We start from the raw sequence: 19,874 nt of genomic DNA, 5'->3' as shown, positions 1-19,874 counted from the left end.
CTTCGGATGGCGCCGCTTCTAGTTGAAGGCCTTTCAGCGCTCTACACTTGTCGTCGGAAAAATTTGTTCGAGCGGCGCCAGCTTACAGTCAAAGCGACCAGCTTAAGTTACTGGAATTCAAAAATACAAAAGCGCCGCCGCTACCTGACTTCTCTGGACCACAAAATTCGGTTTTCGCGTTGTGCCGGTCGTTTTGCAACTATTCCAGAGCGTAGTTTTGAGATGACATCTCCCATAATAATACCGAACAGTCTTTCGAAGATTTGTTCCAAAGCACTACTTTACGGTGCTTGGTTTTTGAGGTGATCACATATGTTGGCTGGGAACCTCTTATGGTAAGACGGGTGAACTTTATTCTCCAAAGACTTGCATCTTATTTTTATAATAACTGCATTTTCTTTGAGAGACCGGATGGAGAACAAGTGTTCTCCATCACCATTGACGATGAACCAATGGAAATTACGGGTTCTTGCTAGCATTTGTTCTTGGACTTGCTATGCCATTTGAGATACAAGACCCATGGTGCTATTAGATTCGATAATATGCATGTCTATACTTATGAGTCTTTGCACGAGGCTTATGGGGGGGGCATTTTCGTATTGAGGACCAAGGGGACTATAACGCGTTGCCCTTGGTAGCCCGTCCATGAACATAGGAACTGTTATGTTTTGGATTATGCTAAACATTTTAGGGAATAAGCGTTTTTCTTACGTGAATGGCGCCACTTGCGGCGTTTTCCTTGCTTTAGCCAATGGGCGCCGGTTCTATGACCTTCCTAGGACTTTGATGTCTAGTTTAACACGAGCCCATACCATGAGGCATAGGCATAAGTACCTTCTTATGCCTGTTCTAATTTCGCGTATTATGCTATGTTTCTTTTTCTTTTTTGTACACGTTTCACGGATTGGATTAAGGTAGACACGGTGCGACCCACCAATAGTATTATTCGATCTTTCCGTGCAATGACTTGGCATGGGTGGCGGATATAACCTCACGAGGTTGCACCCTACACCCCATCGGACCAAGTGGCACTTAATAGGTTAGCAACCATAGATGATAAATGGCGTGAAGCCCGGCAAATTATCATAGCATGGCAGATCGCGAAGGAACCTCACTTCTTTATAGAAGTAGAGGATGGCGAAGATGACGAATAACAACAACCGGTGGAGGTAAGTGTTAGTTACGTTAGTGTCCGCTTATGTCCCAAGCAATTTAATTATGTTAACCCCATAATGGGTAGAACTCTTATAGAGTTGTGTGGGTTTTATTTCCTATATTAGTGCGTTCTAACTTTGTTTTGCGGATGTCACGAAATTCACGCGTTTCAATGGTATTTTTCCTACCCTCTTTATTTAAATGCTTTGAGGACAAAGCATGCTTTTTGTTTGGGGGCATAGAAACACGTGTAATTAAGACATCATTACGATATAGATAGACATAATATGCATTTGTTTTCTAGTTAAAATTTCAAAATTTAAAAATATAAATAAATAAGTCATGCTATACACTTAGGAATATTGGTATTGTTTCTTTCTCCATGCTTTTAACAATCTAGAAGTCTCACATAGCATGTTGCATCGGAATAATTGTTAGAAACTTAGGTTAATCGTAGGTAATAATCTTTGCATCTATCTATAAATATATTACATGAGTATCTATGATTGTTAGCGATAAGTTTCGAAATCTAGGCTAAAGTACTTATTCTACAAATCCTGTGAGAATATAGCCTAAAGCCTTATATGAAGCGAAACATTTGAGAAATGACACAAGGGAGAAGTAAAATCCGGAGAGAAATCACACGTCCACTTGCTTGATCACTAAACCATATCCTAAGTGAGAATTTAGGCTCTCTTTGGATCGATATAGCGAGAAATTCAAACCTATGAATTATTTTCCGCTAGTCGCCACTCTGAGCCTTTCATTAGCCCTTCCATAAACCACAATTCCTTTACCCCGCAAAACAAAAACAAAAAAAAAAAAAAAAGAGAATAAATCAACCTACCCAATTTAGAATAAGTCCGAGAATAGAATGAGTGAAGAAAGAAGAAGAGAAAAACACGTGTAAACAAAAAAATTGTTAGTGGCTTGAGGAAAATAAAGAAAAGAAGTTTCCATCCAAAGAAAAGAAAAAATAGAAATAAAATAAAAACTCCAAAAAAAAAAAAAAAAAATAGAATAAAAGGGAGTCAAAAGCCAAAGAAAAAAAAAGAAAAATATGGCTAAGGATGGAAACAAAGTATATAGAAGCAAAGAAAATAACAAGGTTTTCTCTAAGTTACATAATCTGAAGACTCTATTATCTCGGACTTGTCCTTTTTGAATATCCATTTCCTTCCTTCTTAAACCACCTCCTAATCCCGTAACACCTAATAAAGACCTCTAGCTCAATTAGGAATAGGTTAGTGTGATAGTAAAGTGGCAGATGTGTTTGATCGACCCGGCTTCCTTGTTGTCATTGAGATTGTAAGGTAAAGTGTGCTTGTCGTATTAATTGGAGTAGTGAAACTTGAGTGGAAAAATCAGAGTGTTGTTTCTTGACTATTATTGTGAGAACCTACTTAAGGACGCTTATTCCGAAGTTCTCATAAACAAAACCTGCTAAACATTTGATAGTACTACTCATTGTATATATGTTTATTGTAGATGATTGATTATTATGCATATATTAACTTAGGGTTTTATTTGGTTATTCTTATGTAATTGCTAGAGATGTATAGATAGTTGAGCATGAATAAGGAAACAATAGTTTTATTTTCTTAGTCGTTGTAGTATAGATGAAGTTTGTGAGTACCTTCTTTGGAAAACTCTCACGAGGCTATAACTTCGTCCACTAGGGAATTCCTAGTGGTTTAAGGCCTTGTTGCATATGGTCAATGCAATCGCGACTCAGTAAACGAGATTAGGTAGAACTCCATTTTTGGTCACTTATTCTAATTTCTCATCTTTGCTTGAGGACAAGCAAAATCTTTGTTTTTGGGGTGGTTTGATAAGAGCCCAAAACTGTAGTTTTAACCCCTTAATAATCATCTTGTTAGACCAATTATGTGAATAATAAGTAAGAGTTAATCTTGATTAAGTGTTTTTATGCATTTCGGGCTTCAAAGTCCATTATGTGCGAGAAATGTGCCATTTTAGCGAGATAAAGGAGCAAAAGTCAGTGAGAACTTCGAATGCCATATCTTTGGACTCAGACCTCGGAATGAGGCCTACCTTATGTCAAAACGACCGGCTCGGAAAGAGCTTTGCAATGGTCCAAGCCTTGACCCAATCAGAGGAGCAGAAGTGGACGAAAAGTCTGTGGAAGCCAACTGCAGCTGAAGAGGCCTTTTTGGACTGAAAGAATTGGTTTTTGGGCCTGATTCTCTGGCCCAAAACATGGCTCCAAGCCCATGCACGATTTTTGGATCTGAATGTATAAAAACAAAAGCTTAATTCTTTGTTAATGGTAGATTAATGAGTGGAGAATTAGGGTAGATAGCTTAGAATAGAAAGTAGCCATTAAAATAGCTTCTAGATCTAGATTTAATTGTTTTATTTAATTAGTTTCAAATCCTTTATTAGATTAAACCTTTGGATCTTGTTCTTCAATTTGATTAGATCAATAAAGTAGTATTCTTTATCAATTTCGATTTTGTCAATTCCAATTCTAGATCTAATTTCAATTCATGTCCTTATTTCAATTTAGTCATTAAATTAGATTTCATTATTGTTAAATTAAGTAAATTTTAATGCTTTATATTATGTTTAGTTTTAATCTAAATGGAAATGATTGCGGAATGATTCAAGGCTAAACCTCCATTAGAGGGGGTTGTGAAGCCTTGATGAAAGCTTGATTCCGATTATCGTAGAGTCGTCGTATTTTCTATTCCACTCTAGAAATGATTAGTTCACCATGAGAATGGGTTTAATTGTTCACATGCTAGTTATGAATTGGTAGAAATGCCATGTATAATTAGGGATTAGGAATAACCAATTGTTGTTCTGTGAAGCGATTGATTCGGATTCTGACGATTAAATTCGTTAGTGGATTAAGTTGAGTTAAGGTGGAATCAATCCCCCTCTAACTCCTTATCATAGAATCAACGTAGCATTCCCATAATTATTTAGATAATCGATTAGTTGCATCTTGTGGGTAGTTGCATCTTGTGGGTAGTTGCATCGTAGTATAATTCCCTTCGTAAAACTCTCATAGACTTAAAAACGACTAGTTAGATTAGAAAACATCCATGCTAGAGCACTAGGAGTGGAACGAACTTATCTACTCCACTATATCTCATAGGATTGAGAGTAGAAATATTTGATAACTTAGACACGTAAAAAGTTAAAGTTCTAGTTTACTTACGTTTTGAATCAATAGTTCATATCGTAGGTAGAATAGTCATTTTACGTTTATCACCACGCCCCAAAGTTTGGGGCGTGGGTTGTTTTATATAGAACAAGAAATATATGGTTTATTATACTAGGGATATTTATTCTACTATAAAATCTTTTTGGGTTTTTGTATTTTTGAAAATATATATGAAATGCATGAAAGAAAGATGGAAAATTTTGCCATGATGTATATGTTTTACCTTCTACTCATAAACCAAATTCCACAAGAAAAAAAACAAAATAAGACAAGCAGATAATATTAAGCATAAAGTTAAATTTATACTACATCATACACGTAAGAAAAAAAAATAAAAAAAAAATAGATCCAACTATACGAACACTAGTAATCCTAGTCAAAATCCGTGCGTGACTCGTCTCGACGTCTAGAAGATCCTTCTCCTTGCTGACGTCGAGACTTGGCATGTCTATCACTACGCGGGAGCGCATCTTTGATGCTATGCAGTGTTCTAGTGACACTATGCTAAAAAAGTTGCTACTCCTGCTGGAAGGACCACTTCTCCTCTCTGAGGGTCTGCTATTCCGTTTTGATAGTTCGCCGTTCCGCTATAATGTTACCCTGAGTTTCCCTGAGCTGGTGTAGATATGAGTGCAGAATCCTCTGGCCTCCATAGAGGAAGTGAATTCCATCCAAGGGCTGAGTGAACTGTCAAGTGGCATCTTCAGCAAAGTAATCTACCTTCTAGGCCAGGCGTGCTTGCTCAGCGGCTCTGGCGGTAGGTGGAAGGCATGACTTCTGGACGCAGTGGGCATAGATAGGACATGCGGTAGCATCCTTGACCTCCACTAGGGCGTCTGTGGCTTGGAACCCATAGTGCTGCATGATCTTGGTGACTAGCATTGGCAGAGGGGCGGTTGACTTCTTCAGTTTACAGAGTTGCTCGAAGATAAAAGAGACGATACAGAAGCTATTCTTCTGCTCTTGAAGAATCCATAGAAGATGAAGCATTGCCTTACCTATATCCGAAGGCTTGGCCGAGCCTAGTAGGTTGTAGGCTGTCCACTGAGAGACTGCTAGCTGGTTCCTTCGTAGCGAACTCTGAAAAGCGCAGTGAGACTTGGTGTTTTTAACCCCCTTAAGAAGCATCTCTATCATCATCACGTCGATGGTCTTACAGTCTGGGGACTGTTTCGTCTGAACATAAGCTTTCAGAGGAATCCCTAGAACACCACTCACCACCTCCTTGGTGAGCTCCAGCGAGCGGCCATCCTTGACAACCGTGATGTGGTCATCCTCCCCTCTAAGTATCCAATTATAAAATGAAAGAATAAGAGAGGGAGAATAAGCCGCACCTTCCAACAAAACCAAGGGTTCCCATCCACTTCTTCTAATCTCAGCCCTGAAGTGTACTTCAAATAGATCGGAATAGAAGAGGTCTTGAAAATTTTGTTCCGGCACGATTTTAAGAACTTGATCCATTTGGAGTAGGAATTGATAGAATTGGGGTTTCTTGTTGGAATGGGGGTTAAAAATAGGGTAGGTAGTAAAAAAAATTGGATGGATGTGTGTTGAGGTAGGGTCGCGTGGGCTTAATGGTTTGATGGAACATGCCTCGCACGTGCCTCTTTAAAGAAATTGAATCTTTGGGCCAAGCTCAAATGAAATCTGGAAATTCCGATCTTGTCCTCAGTGCCTTGCCAACTTCAAGAGTCAATCCATACTTTGTTACTCGTCCGATCTTGACCCCATGAGGTACCAAAACAATCAGCATTGAAAATGCAACGTAACGATATAGAATACACTCACATCTAACGGTGGATGAAAAATAGATGATGTAAAGAACTGTACAGGAACTGTAGGAAAATATGTACAGATAACAGAAAGAAAATTTTAATTAATTTTTTTGGGTTTTGAATAAGATTGACAAAATTTTTAAAAGGTGGGTCGTTTTAAGTCAGATCCCCAAGACTTGGAAATTTTTGAAAACTTGAGTCAATCCCAACCAGATGGCTGGATTACTCTCTTAGACCGAGCGTAATGCACTGGGGGATAACACATGTAGACTTTATAAACAGAATTATTATGAGGTTGAAGACCGGGGCAAGTTGGTGTTTGATAATTCAAGCACCAGCCTTCTCTCATAGCTCGACTCTTACGTGCGTATGAACTCTTACCTAAACCAGAAATGATTTTCGGTATATGTGTCAATATCTTAAGTTGCAGTTCTCTAGGAAGCGCTTGCACACGATCATTGAAACTCATCCATCTAGTCTTGCTAGGTGGAGGGTTTCTGTTTGCTATAGAAGACATTTTTGAAAAGTTTTTCAGAAACGAGAGATATTGAGAAGGGGAAAAGATTTAAACGAGAGGGAAAAGATTTTTAAGAAAGGAAACTTTTGAAAATTTGAAAATTTCTGAGTCTTTTAACGTCAGATTCTCGAGACAAAATAGAGAGGTGGAGGCAAATGATAGAATTAAACAGAGAATAGTATCACTTTAGGTTACTCTATTTGTTTAATACTCTTTTGGAGACGCCTCGTCTTCTTTTTAGTTGGATTTCTCATTCAAAATATATCTCTATCCATATAGAGGTTTTGTCAAGAAGATAAAATTATATGTTAATCAGGTTGACTTTGACTTTTTTAACACTTTTCTATAGCAGCTATTGGTCCTCATAATAAGCATGATTAAGGCTCATTTTGGTGCTAAGACGTAGCTTTTATGATAAGTGATCTGAAATACTCCTTAACCTGAAAAAGGCAATAAAAGCTATGAGTTGTCTTTTCGTTAAGCGTAAGAGGGACTGTAATGCAGCAATATACGGATAATAAAATACACATTTGGGAGCTGATCAGAAACTCACTACTATATACAAACAAATGTTGATGCATGTCATTTATGAAAAGATGCAGAAACTATTGTATGTATATTAGTCTAAGTACGAAGAACGAATCCTTACTCTATTGCTATAATGAGACTTCTAAACTTTTTATTCATCCTAGAAAAAGGAAACAAGACTTTTTAATACTAAACAGAAAAATATTTTTGGTCTTTTTTGAAATTTTTTTTTTCAGAAAGGAAGAAATATACAATTATATCTAGCTACTATACAGAAAATGCCTAGTTTTTGCAAAATGTTACTATACCACCCCTAAATAGAACTATGTTTTGTCCTCAAAGTATGAAGAGATAAGCAAGGAGATTAACATAGAAACATGAGCAAAAACGACAAAACACCTATATTATGTTCTTCATGTTGAAAATACGCCACCCCTAAATAAATTTGGGGCGTGGGTTGTTTGATATAGAACGAGAAATATATGGTTTATTATACTAGGGATAATTATTGTACTATGAATCTTTTTGGGTTTTTGTATTTTTTAAAACACATATGAAATGCATGATGGAAATTTTAGCATGATGTATCTGTTTTACCTTCTACTCATATACCAAATTCCACAAATAAAACAAGCATAATATTAAACATATACTAAACGTCATAAAAAAAGAAAAATAAAACAACAATAAAACATAAAACATAAACTATAAACTATGTATACGGACACTAGGGAGTTGCTTAGTCAGAATCCGTGCGTGACTCATTACGACGCCTAGAAGATCCTTCTCCTTGATGATGTCGGGTCCTAGCATGTCGACCATTATGTGGGAGCGCGTCTCTAATGCTTTACTGTGTTCTAGTGACACTGTGCTGAAAATGTCGCTGCTCTTGCTAGAAGGACTACTGCTCCTCTCTGATAGTCTGTTATTCCGCTATGATGTTCCCCTGAGTTTCCTTGAGCGGGTGGAAATACGCATGTAGAATCCTCTAGCCTCCATGGAGGAAGTGAAATTTGTCCATGGGCTGAGTGAACTATCGAGTGGCATCTTCAGCGAAGTAATCCACCTTCTCAGTCGGGTGTGCTTGCTCGGTGGCTCTGGCAGTAGGTGGAAGCCATAATTTCTAGACGCAGTGGGCATAGATAGGACCTGTGGTAGCATCCTTGACCTCCACTGTAATGCGTTTTATATCACTGCATTACAGCTAATAGCATCTTTTCATATCACTGCATTATCCCTAGTATATATGGTTTATTATACTAGGGATAATTATTCTACATGATCCTGGTGACATAATTAGCTCTCAAATGTGTGTTTTATTATCCTTATATCACTGTATTACAGCCCGTCTTACGTTTAATGAAAAGATAACTCATAACTTTTATTGCTTTTTTCAGGTTACGGAGAATTTCAGGCCACTTATCAAAAAAGTTGTGTCTTAGCACCTAAAGGAGCCTTAATCACGCTTATTATGAAGACCAGAAGCTGCTATGAAAAAGTGCTGAAAAAGTCAACAGTCAAAGTTAAAGTCAAAGTCAAAAGTCAAAAGTCAAAGCCCTCAAGTCAGATGGCCAGAGATGGAAAAATATGGCATTCTCAAAAACCTACCTTAGTCAAGAAGAAATCAAAAAGCAAAAGAAAAAGCAAAAGCAAAACTAAAGTGTGAGGTGTCTAAAAAGTAGTGGAGGATGGCAAATTAGTAAAAGGCAAAAGTAGGGGTATATAATCTAAAAGTTTGGGAGAGTGAAGGCATCCATTGTTTTAGGGTCTAAATCATTTGGTTTGTAGGATTTAGTCTTATTTTTCAATTCAAGTATTTTACTTTACTGTTATTTATTTCCTTCTTTTTAATCTTGTTGTTTTTGCTTATTTCAATCAATCAATCAATCATATCTTGTTGTTCATTGTTTCAATCTTCATTTCAATGCTTTATTTCAATATTTTCATGTCATTTGCATCTTAAACAACTTATGCTTTTAAGTTCTTCATTAGCTTAAAACTACACTAAGAGTCTACCTTCCTTCTTCTTCAAATCCCACATTCAAACTCCGAACAATTTAGGATGAACCTCACTTCTAATGTTTTGAAGACTACACCATATTTTACAGTTTAAATGGCATCGCCGTCATGGATTGAAGGAGCAAGAGTGCTTGGTTAAGAATTTAAGGAGGAAGCACCATTCTTATATTTTCGTTTCTATTTTGTTTTTTTTTTAAATTCATTATTTTATTTTGTTGTTTTTCAGTACTGAGTTACTTTCTTGCAAATCAGGGTTCAGGATCAACAAGCTGGAGATAAGCTGAAGCAGTGGACAAAAGCCAACAGAAGTTTAACGAAACCGTGCGGGTGATAAGTGCTCAAAAAGTGCAATGTAACCCTCGATTATGCCTCTTGTTTAGTCATCTTAGTTGACTAATAGTGTTTGTATGTTATGTTTTATGATTCTACAGGTGAAAAAGAGAGTTTTGTAGAATATTAGAGAAAAAGGGGTAAAACGGAGCAATTCGGAGCATTAAGGATCACATGGGAAGTCCGTGGACAATCATGGAGAAGGCCAAAGAATTGAAACTATTAAAGATGCAACTTGGACCTATTTTAAAGCCTATTTGGAAGCCCAAGGCAAAATGATTCGTTGCTTGGACCAAAGCTCGCAAAAGAGGAAAGAAGGATGGAGCAAAAGAGGAAAAATAGAGTCTCACGTCTGAAACGCGACTATCGTGCGTCTAGACGTGACTCTTGCGTCTGAGATGCATGGATCGTGCGTCCAGATGCATGAAACGACACTGTAGCCAATTCCTTCTCAGTTTTGGAGACGAAGTTGGACTCTGAAAGAAGTTGATTTGTATTAGAAAACAAATGGCGGTTTGAAATGCTTCTATAACTCATTATAACCCCTATAAATAGAGGACCTAAGTGCCTCATGTAATTTGCCAATTCACTTATACTCTTGTCTCTAGAACTTGAGGCAAAGAGAGATTAATAATAAAAGATTCGGTTTTAACTAGTCGAGTCTTAATAAATTAGTCTTTCTAGTCCTATATTTTTCGACTCTTTTTCTTCTCATTCTTCGTGTTCTTCCTTCTTTATGGAAGGCTAATCTTCTCCTTCAAGGGAGGATATGAAGCCGATGCTTAAGGTTTGATGGTTTTTCTAGTTCATAGTGTTCTTCAATCAGGTTAGTTCTTTGTGTTTTTAGTTATTAGTTCCATTGCCCAGACCATGGGATGGAAGTATAGATTAAGGTTTTTATTTATTGCAATCGAATATCATGCTAGTTTAGGGTTTTATTTATTGCAATTGAATATTTGTTAGTGACATGCTTTTATTTATTGCAATTGAATATAATGTTAGAATAGGATTTTATTTATTGTAATTGAATATTATACTATTATTCTCTACTTTTCTTCTAGTTGTGTATTGTTTTAGAGTAAGAGAAGTATTCCTTGTGTTTGCCTTATATGGTGATTCATTGAATAGCTGCCCAAACTCACATAAAAGGAAAGAAGATATTAATAGCATAAACAGAGGAACAACCTTAAGTAGAATTATTCGTTCACGATGTTTTGTCTAAGAGGGCATCGACACTCGCTCGATTGCCTAATTGTAGTCTATTTGTGAGAACAACCATGAAGCATAAGGTCACAGATCAAAAGTATCAGTGGATTTTAATATCTTGAATTCCCTCTCTTATAAATTCTCAATAGTTTAGTTAGTTTAGTTTAGTTTAGTTTAGCATTAGAATCTATAATATCTATAATCATAGTTTTTAATCTCTCAAACCCCCTCTCCAATCTTGTCCTTCATATAAACATACACTTAAAAGTGGAACGATACCCTACTCATCCTTTACTTATTGAGGGATAATTAGGTTTTGATATGCTTCTATTTGTTCAACGACCATCATTTATCTACATTATCCATATATCATCTCATAAATACACAAAAAAGAGTGAGTGTCAGCGGGTGACTGTGGGCCTGCGTTAGCATACCAACATCTAATTTTTTTGCCTGTTCAGTTGTTGTTTGATGTATAGTTGCACTCCATGCCCGGATTTTGTAATAGAGTAGGATAAATCAGTGAAACTTGTTTGTAATAGGTAGAGATAAAAAGAAAAACAAAAAAAAATTAGAAAAAATTGGTTTTTGATTGATTTTTGTAGATGAACATGAGTTGAACTTGGTTGAAGTTGAATACTTACCAAGGGATTAAAGTTTTCATTGCTTTAGGAAGTTCAAGTGTGTGAGGTAAGTTGTGAATCATAGCTCACACACTTTGAATCAACTTGGTAATCAACACTTTAAGTCCATTTGACTCTAGTTAATCTAGATTATCAATCTAAAACTAGTTAATATAGTAGATTAGTATAGTATAAGTTTAGTTTTAAGTTTTGGGCCGTTGAAGGCAAAATTGTCTAAATTATCAAAAACCTAACTTGTGAGCTTCTTCAGTGGACCTTTATTGTAACTTAAAACAGGGTAAAGCTCGAAAGGTTGGGCTTGATTCTCAGATCACGCGCCAATCGACGTCGCTTTCTCCTCAAGCAGTGTGCAAGCACGGCTTAAGAGGTAAATTCTAACCCTCCTCGAAGCCCAAGTAAGAGGATACCTTCTGTGTTCAAGCATGCTTACGTGATTGTTTGAAATTTAATTTCAGTACTACAATTTACATTCACGCATAAGGCTGAACCTGACCACTTAACAACCATTGGGAAGTTATTCCCCAATGTAAGTAAATTGGACGTTGCTTGATTCTTGAAGCCCTAGACCAAAAAAATGAATTAAAATCAATCAACTAGAGTGCAAAGTAGTCACGCTCCTCCAGAAAAGGACAAAAATATAGCCACGAGGATTTAGTGTAATTAGTTACCAGATTCCAGTGGACCAACTACCTTCCCTACTCCCCTCCCCTAGATTCATCGTGAGTGAGATTCTTGGTAGCACACCACTTGGTGAAGTAACTACCTACTCTTCTGAGACATGTAGTAGAGCCATCTTACTCTCGCACCCAATTGTTCCCCTAAACAGGGCATAGTAAATTATTGACCAAAGCAAAGTTTTCAAAACTCCATACTTGCAAAAACAAATTTTGAATTCTTGAGTATACATTGCACCGTTTGCGCATGTTAGGATAGTTTTGGGGTCTTGCTAAAAATGCATGATACTGCGTTCAGGCACTACTAGTATTAGCAAGAATAAAACTTACTCACATAGGAGAGCACGTCATCCTAGACAATCTTTTGTGTCTAGTCTTCCATCTACTAAGATGGGCGACGAAGTAGTGCAAGCTAAAGAGCCTCTCTCCAACTTCTACACAGCATTGCAAGATGGGCCTCCATCTTGTATATGATTCACACCGCTCATGAGCAATTTTCGCATGCCACTGAACGTGTTCAATCTTCTACCCATCTTCCACGGGTTAGAACACGAGTTATCGTACGAATATCTACGTCGGATACATGAGGTATGTAATACTTTCCACCATCCAGGCGTCACCGACGATTAGGTTAAGCTACGAGTGTCTCCTTTCACTCTAGCTGGTAAGAGTCACGATTGGTTTCTTTCGCAGAAGGCCAACTCTTTCGATACATGGGAAAATGTTGTGTTCTCCTTCATGAAGAAGTATTTTCTGCCGAAGAAAATAGAAGAGATAAGAAGCAAGATACATTTCTTCATACAAAGTCTGAGTGAGACATTTTCTAAAGCATGGGATAGATTCTTTGACCTACTCCATTCATGTACTCACCATAAACTAGAAAAATCCACTCTTGTCCAATGTTTCTTCATAGGCCTTCTCCCATAACAAAAAGTAACCTTTGACATCATGAGTAATGGTAACTTTTGGATAGAGGAGCAACTGAAGCCTTAACCTTTCTTGAAAACCAAGATGAAAAGAGTACCCATTGGGGCGATATAAACAATTCCAGAACAGCCTAACTTAGTACATCTAAGGCTAGTGGTATTTTTGAGGTGAAATCAAATCTAGAAATCAAAACCTTAATCAAAACCCTCACAAGAAAGATAGATGCCCTCACAACCAAGCAATTTTTGTCTAAGCTTAAATCATATAGATGGCACCTGTCCCTTGATCACAAACCTATCATCACTTCAGCCAGAAGAAGTATGTGCTTTTAATGTACCAAATGCACCATGGAGACAACATCCAAATTTCGCATGGACCAACATTCCACAAAACCAACCACCTCTAGGTTTCAGCAAACCAACAAATACATTCAAGCAAGGACAAGGACAAGGACAAGGTACCTATAAACATCATAACAGAGCATTGGTTCCATCCCAGTTTAACCAGAACTACTAAAACCCACCTGTCAACAACCAAAGAGACCTAGTTCTCATTACACCATCAACTAATGTCCAAACAAATAAACCCACCGAAATAATGCTATCTGTCATGCAACAACAAACTTAAATCCATGCATCCATGCAACAATCTCTGAACTTGTTAGCCTAAGATAAAACCCAGAAAGGTCTGTTCCCAGGTCAAGCTATTCCTAATCCTAAACCAGCAAACACTGCCTTCGAAGCAACAAATGACGTGAATAAAGTTGGAGCGCTAAAAACTCTTTCTTAATCATCCCATCTATAAGGATTGAATCCTATTTTCCGATGTATTCCTTTCCCATTCCATTCCATCTTTTGCTTTAAGGGGATATATCAATAAGGTAACCGGACCTCTGCATTTGGAGGGTGTGGTTGTAAGTGTCGAAGCCTTAGTCTACAATATATCTCTCATATTATTTGTAAGACACTTTTTACTCATCGTTGGAGTAAGTGTGAACCTGTGGAGCGAGTATACCATTTTTATTTTCTTTATTTTACTTTTTTTTTTGTCAAAAATATTTGTTTTCTTTGTTCTGTTAATGATAGATTCTCAATACATCAATAGTTAAGTGATTTTTTTTTTCAAAAACAAAACGGGCAATGAATTTTACACAGACCAACCCGTAGAACAATGCAATCTAGGGGCGGTTTGAGATCAGCTTTGCTTACTAAGGGTCGCCTATATCACCGAGCTATTTGCCCAGATCTAGACATTCCATGTCTCGCACAGTAAATCCCCAAACTAATGTAGCTGAAGCTCTGTCAGTCTAGATTGGGTTCGCCACAGAACCAACATGAAAGTTGCTTAATATTATATGTTATGGTTTGTTTTTAAGTAGTAGCATCAAGAATCACAGCTTTTGAGTACGAGTTTCTTAAAATATCTCTCCATAGTTTTCAAAACCAGAGGATATAAAAATGAAATTTATACGCCCCGGAGTAACCAAAATAATACTGGATTCAAGTATAACTTTATCTTCTTGTCAAAACCTCTATATGGTTAGAGATATATTTTGATTGAGAAAACCAACTAAAAAAAATGAAGCGTCTCCAAATGAGAATTAAACAAATAGAGTAACCTAAAGTGATACTATTCTCTGTTTAATTCTATCTTTTGCCTCCACCTCTCTATTTTATCTCAAGAATTTGACGTTAAAATACTCAACTTGTACAAATTTTCAAAAAAAAAAGTCTTTTCTTAAAAAACCTTTCCCTTTCGTTTAAATTTTTCCCCCTTCTCAATCTATCTCTTTCTAAAAAAGCTTTCAAAAATGCCTTCTGTAGCGAACAAAAACGCTCCACCTAGCAAGACTAGATGGATCAGTTTCAATGATCGTGTGCAAGCACTTCCTAGAGAACTGCAGCTAAAGATATGGACACATATACCAAAAATAATTCCTGGTTTAGATAAGAGTTCATATGCACGTAAGAGACGAGCTATGAGAGGAGGCAGGTGCTCGAATTGTCAAATATCAACTTGCCCCGGTCTTCAACCTCATAGTGAGAATTCAATTTTTAAAGTTTTCATGTGCCAGCCACCTGGTTGGGATTGACTCAAGTTTTAAAAACTTTCAAGTCTTGGGGATCTAACTAAAAATGACCCACCTTTTTAAAATTTCAAGTCAAATTTATTCAAAACCCAAAAAAAATTAATTAAAATTTCCTTCTGTTATCTGTACATATTTCCTTACAGTTCCATTTTGTTCTTTCCATCATTTGTTTTTCATACACCGTTGGATGTGAGTGTACCCTATATTGTTACGTTACATTATCAATGCTAATCGTTTTGGTACCTCACGGGTCAAGATTGGACAAGTAACGAAGCGCGGATCGGCTATTAAAGTTGGCAAGACACTGAGGACAAGATCAAAATTTCCTAATTTCATTTAGGCTTGGGCCAAAATTTCAATTTCATTAAAGAGGCACGTGCGAGGCATGTGCCATTAAAGTACTTAGCACACGCGACTGCCCAACTTCCCATCTTCTTCCTCAAAAAATCCCCAACCATAGCCGCCCATACCAGCTAGTGATCGCCCCTTCCTAGCTTGCGACCGCCCGTTTTCCCATACACATCACCACCTATTTTTTTCACAGCATGCTCCATTTTTAACCCTCATTCCAATTTAAAACCCCAATTTTATCAATCCCTATTCTAAATGGCTCGAGTTTTTAAAATCGTGCCGAAGCAAAATTATCAAAACCTTTTCAATTCTGATCTATTTGAAGTGCACTTCAAGGCTGAGATTAGAAGAAGAGGGTGGGAACCATTGGTTTTGTTGGAAGGTGTGGCTTATTCTCCCTTTCTTACTCTTTCATTTTATAATTGTATGCTTAGAGGGAGGATGACCACATCACAATTGTCAAGGATGGTCGCTCGCTGGAGCTCACCAAGGAGGTGGTGAGTGGAGTTCTGGGGATTCCTCTGAAGCCTATGTTTAGACAGAACAGTCCCCAGACAACAAGACCATCAATGTGATGATGGTAGAGACACTTCTCGAGGGGGTGGAAAACCCCAAGTCTCACTGCATTTTTCAGAGTTCACTGCGAATGAATCAGTTGGTAGTATCTCAATGGACAACCTACAACCTGCTAGGCTCAGCCAAGCCTTATGATATTGGTAAGGTGATGCTCTATATTCTATGGATTCTTCAAGAGCAGAAGAACAACTTCTACATCGTCACTTCATTTAGGAGCAACTCTGTAAACCGAAGAAGTCCACCACTCATTTACCAGTGCTGGTCACCAGGATCATGCAGCACTAGGGGTTCCAGGCCACAGACGCCCTAGTGGAGGTCAAGGACGTTATCACAGGTCCTATATATGCCCACTGCATTTTGAAGTTATGCTTTCCACCTGAAGCCAGAGTCACTGAGCAAGCACACCCGACTAAGAAAGTGGATTACTTCGCTGAAGATGCCACTCGACAGTTCACTCATCCCATGGATAGAATTCAGTTCCTCCATAGCGGCCAGAGGATTCTGCATTTGTATCTCCACCAGCTCAAGGAAACTTAGGGGAACATTATAGTGGAACAGGGGACCATCAGAGAGGAGCAACGGTCCTTCCAGCAGGAGCATCGATGTTTTTAGCAGTGTCACTAGAACATTGCAGAGCATTAGAGACGTGCTCCCGCGTAGTGATAGACATGCTAGGACCCGACGTCATCAAGGAGAAGGATCTTCTCGATGTCGAGACGACAAATCACGCACAGATTCTGACTAGGCATTTCCCTAGTGTCCGTATAGTTGGATATATTTCTTTTTCTTTTTCTTTCTTACGTGTATGGCGTTAGTATACGTTTAATTATATGTTTAATATTATATGCTTATTTTTTTGTTTTTTTGTGGAATTTGGTATATGAGTAGAAGGTAAAACAGATACATTATGCCAAAATTTTCCATTTTTCTTTCATTCATTTTATATATGTTTTCAAAAATACAAAAACCCAAAAATATTCATAGTAGAAGAAATATCCTTAGTATAATAAACCATGTATTTCTTGTTTTATATCAAACAACCTACGCCCCAAACTTATTTTGGGGTGGCGTATTTTCATCATGAAGAACAAAATACAGGTGTATCACCGTTTTTGCTCATGTTTCTATGGTAATCTCTTTCCTTATGTCTTCATACTTCGAGGACAAAGCATAGTTATTTGGGGGGTTTTGTATAGTAACATTTTGCAAAAACTATGCATTTTCTATATAATAGATATAATAGTATATTTCTTCATTTCTAAAAAAGTTTCGAAAAAGACCAAAAATATTTTTCTGTTTAGTATTAAAAAGTCTAGTTTCCTTTTTCTATGATGAATAAAAAGTTTAGAAGTCCCATTATAGCAATAGAGTAAAGATTCGTTCTTCGTACTTAGACTAATATACGTACAATAGTTTTTGCATTTTTTCATGAATGACATGCATTAACATTTGTTTGCATATATCAGTGAGTTCTCGAAGCCAAGGTTAAAACAATTAAGTTCCATATCCTGTGAGAATCTAGCCAAAAGCCTCATCTGAATGATTATTGAGTGATGACACAAAAGATGTCCGGATAGAAAGACCACACATCCACTTGCTTGATCACTTTGCCATATCATATGAGAGAATTTAGGCCTTTTTTGGATCGATTTAGCCAAGTAAATGTTAAAAACCAAAAAAAATAGTTTTTTCTCTAACCCGTTACAACACACAATAAAAAACTTACCCAGCTGACAAGTTAAGAATGGATGGATATTAGAAAAAAGAAAGAGAAGACCTTTTACAAAAATAGAACAGTTAGTTGTTTCAAAAAGAAAAGAAAAGAAAGACCCATAAAAAATGATAAGTACCCAAAACTGTGTTTTAAACCCCGTAGAGACATTACATTTGGGTCAATTATGTGTTTAATAAATGTAAATTAATTGTATTTTCATGTTTTCACAGGTTTTGACAGTCAACGTTAAAATACACACAAAATCTGCATTTTAGCAAGAAATACAGCCGAATAAAGCTTGAACTTGAAATCTTCAGTATCAGTTCATTTAAAGCTCCAAACTGCCAGCAAAGCTCATGGACTCAGAGAACCATGAAACAAGTTGAATAATCCAAACTTGAGTCCCTAAGCCAGCTACAAAAGTCAGGAGAAAACTTCAAACGGTGATATCTTCCGTCTCTTAACTCTGATTCAAGTATTTGACCAGCTAAAATGATCAACGCAGAAAACTGTACGCAACGGTATCTAGCTTCCAAAAAATGGTCGTATGGTTTGGAATATGAAGATAAAGCCAAAGCCTGTTACTATTTAGTCCAAGCCTATTACTATTCTAGAGAATATTTCTAGAATATTCCATGAATATTCCCTGGGATATTATATTTTATTTGTAACAGTTAGATTTAGATTAGATGGATTGAATCTAGACCGTCTAAAAAACTATAAATAGAAGGGTCTAGTTTCAGTTTTTCGGATGGAATTGTTAGCATTCCATCAGTAGGAGTAGAGTAGTTTACTGCTTTCCTAGTGTAATGAAGAATTTCATTTCCAGTTTTTAATTAAAATGTTTTTAATTCAGTTTTATTTTCTGTTAATTAGAATAACACTTTAGTTTCTGTGATCTCGGAGCAGAAACTCTGCCCGAGTGAGGATTATATTCGTTAGGGAGGGTGTTTCAATAATTATAATGATTAGGAACCGAGTAAGTTCACCCAGAAATGGGGTTCTGAATCGATTCCACGCGCGCTAATAACGCTCGTTCAGAGATGAAGAGTCGTTATTAGGGATCAAAATTCGAGACTAACTCTTTTAACGGAGATATGATTCGCTCAAACGGATTTTTCTATCTCCAAAATCAAAGTCTATTTTCTTTTATTTTCATCATTTTCTCACCTAAATTCACTTTCACAAACATCACGTGATTAAATTAGTTTTTGTTTATAAATAAACTTTTGCAATTTTATTGAAATGCGAACGAAATGACAAACCCGACCGCTGTTTTACAAACAGATCAATGGCGCCGCTGCGTTTTCAGTAAAATTAAAATTAGCAAAATTAATTAATTTGGTCACGACACTCCATAATCATTTCTAATCCCTCCACAATTTTTTCATTTTCCTCTAAACAATAGTTTAAAAAAAAAAAAAAAAATCGTACCCACTGCCTTTTTCTTCTTGAGTAGCGGGAAAAAAAAACTGCTTTCTTCTTCTTTCTTCTCTTCTTCCTTCCTTTTTCTCTTCTTCTCTGCGCTTCATCATCCTGCTTCTTCTTCTTCTATTCACATAAACTTAATCTCGCCCCTAACTTCTCTTAATTTCTACTTCTAAATCATGATTTCTTCTTATTGAAGGTGTTGCTGCTGCAACTGGAAAGGCGTTGGGATGGTGGCTATTGGTTGCGAGTTGGCGGTCACAGTGGTTGGTCGGTGCTGTTGATGATTGGAGATTGTGGGACTTTGTTTGATGGTGGTTGTATTGTGGGGGTGACAGTTGGTTGCGAGTTGGACGTGAAGATGGTTGGTAGTGCTGATTGGTAGCTGCTTGTTGATTGGGATGTTGATGCATAGTGAAGGAGTTGTTCGGTGCAGTGGATGTTGGCTGTTTCGGTGGTGCTGTTTAGTAGTGGTGTTTGGGGTATTTGAATTGTTATAGTCGGTGTTGTTTCCGTAGTGCTATATTGGTGGTGTTGGTTTGAGAAAAAGGTGAAGGTCTTGCTGCTGGATGAAGCTGATTTTCATGGTACTGAATTGAAGAAGGAGGTTGCTGCCTGATAAAGGAGACAATGAAGGGTTGGTGGCTGGAGTTGTGAATGAGTTAAGATGAAGTTGAAAAGTGTGTCTGTGAGTGTTTAAAAAATGTGAGTGTAAAGATAGACTAGGTGAAGTGAGGTGTAGTGATGT

General features: G+C 37.1%; 1 protein-coding gene across 1 annotated transcript in view; it reads left to right on the top strand.

Moving 5' to 3' along the window:
- The window catches only part of LOC147503325 (golgin candidate 1-like), a 50,117-nt gene extending 30,606 nt beyond the window's left edge, over positions 1–19,511 (top strand). Inside the window, exons 7-8 of the mRNA XM_086604788.1 lie at positions 15,843–15,905; positions 19,326–19,511. Of these exons, the coding sequence (XP_086460914.1) occupies positions 15,843–15,905; positions 19,326–19,511 (249 nt within the window). The remainder of the gene's footprint in view (positions 1–15,842; positions 15,906–19,325) is intronic.
- Positions 19,512–19,874: the final 363 nt, after the last annotated feature.

This window comes from Coptis chinensis, chromosome 4, assembly GCF_015680905.1.
Source record: "Coptis chinensis isolate HL-2020 chromosome 4, ASM1568090v1, whole genome shotgun sequence".
NCBI classification, from domain to species: Eukaryota; Viridiplantae; Streptophyta; class Magnoliopsida; order Ranunculales; family Ranunculaceae; genus Coptis; species Coptis chinensis.
Note: the sequence above shows the minus strand (reverse complement) of the source record. Positions and strands in the feature narration are given on the sequence as shown.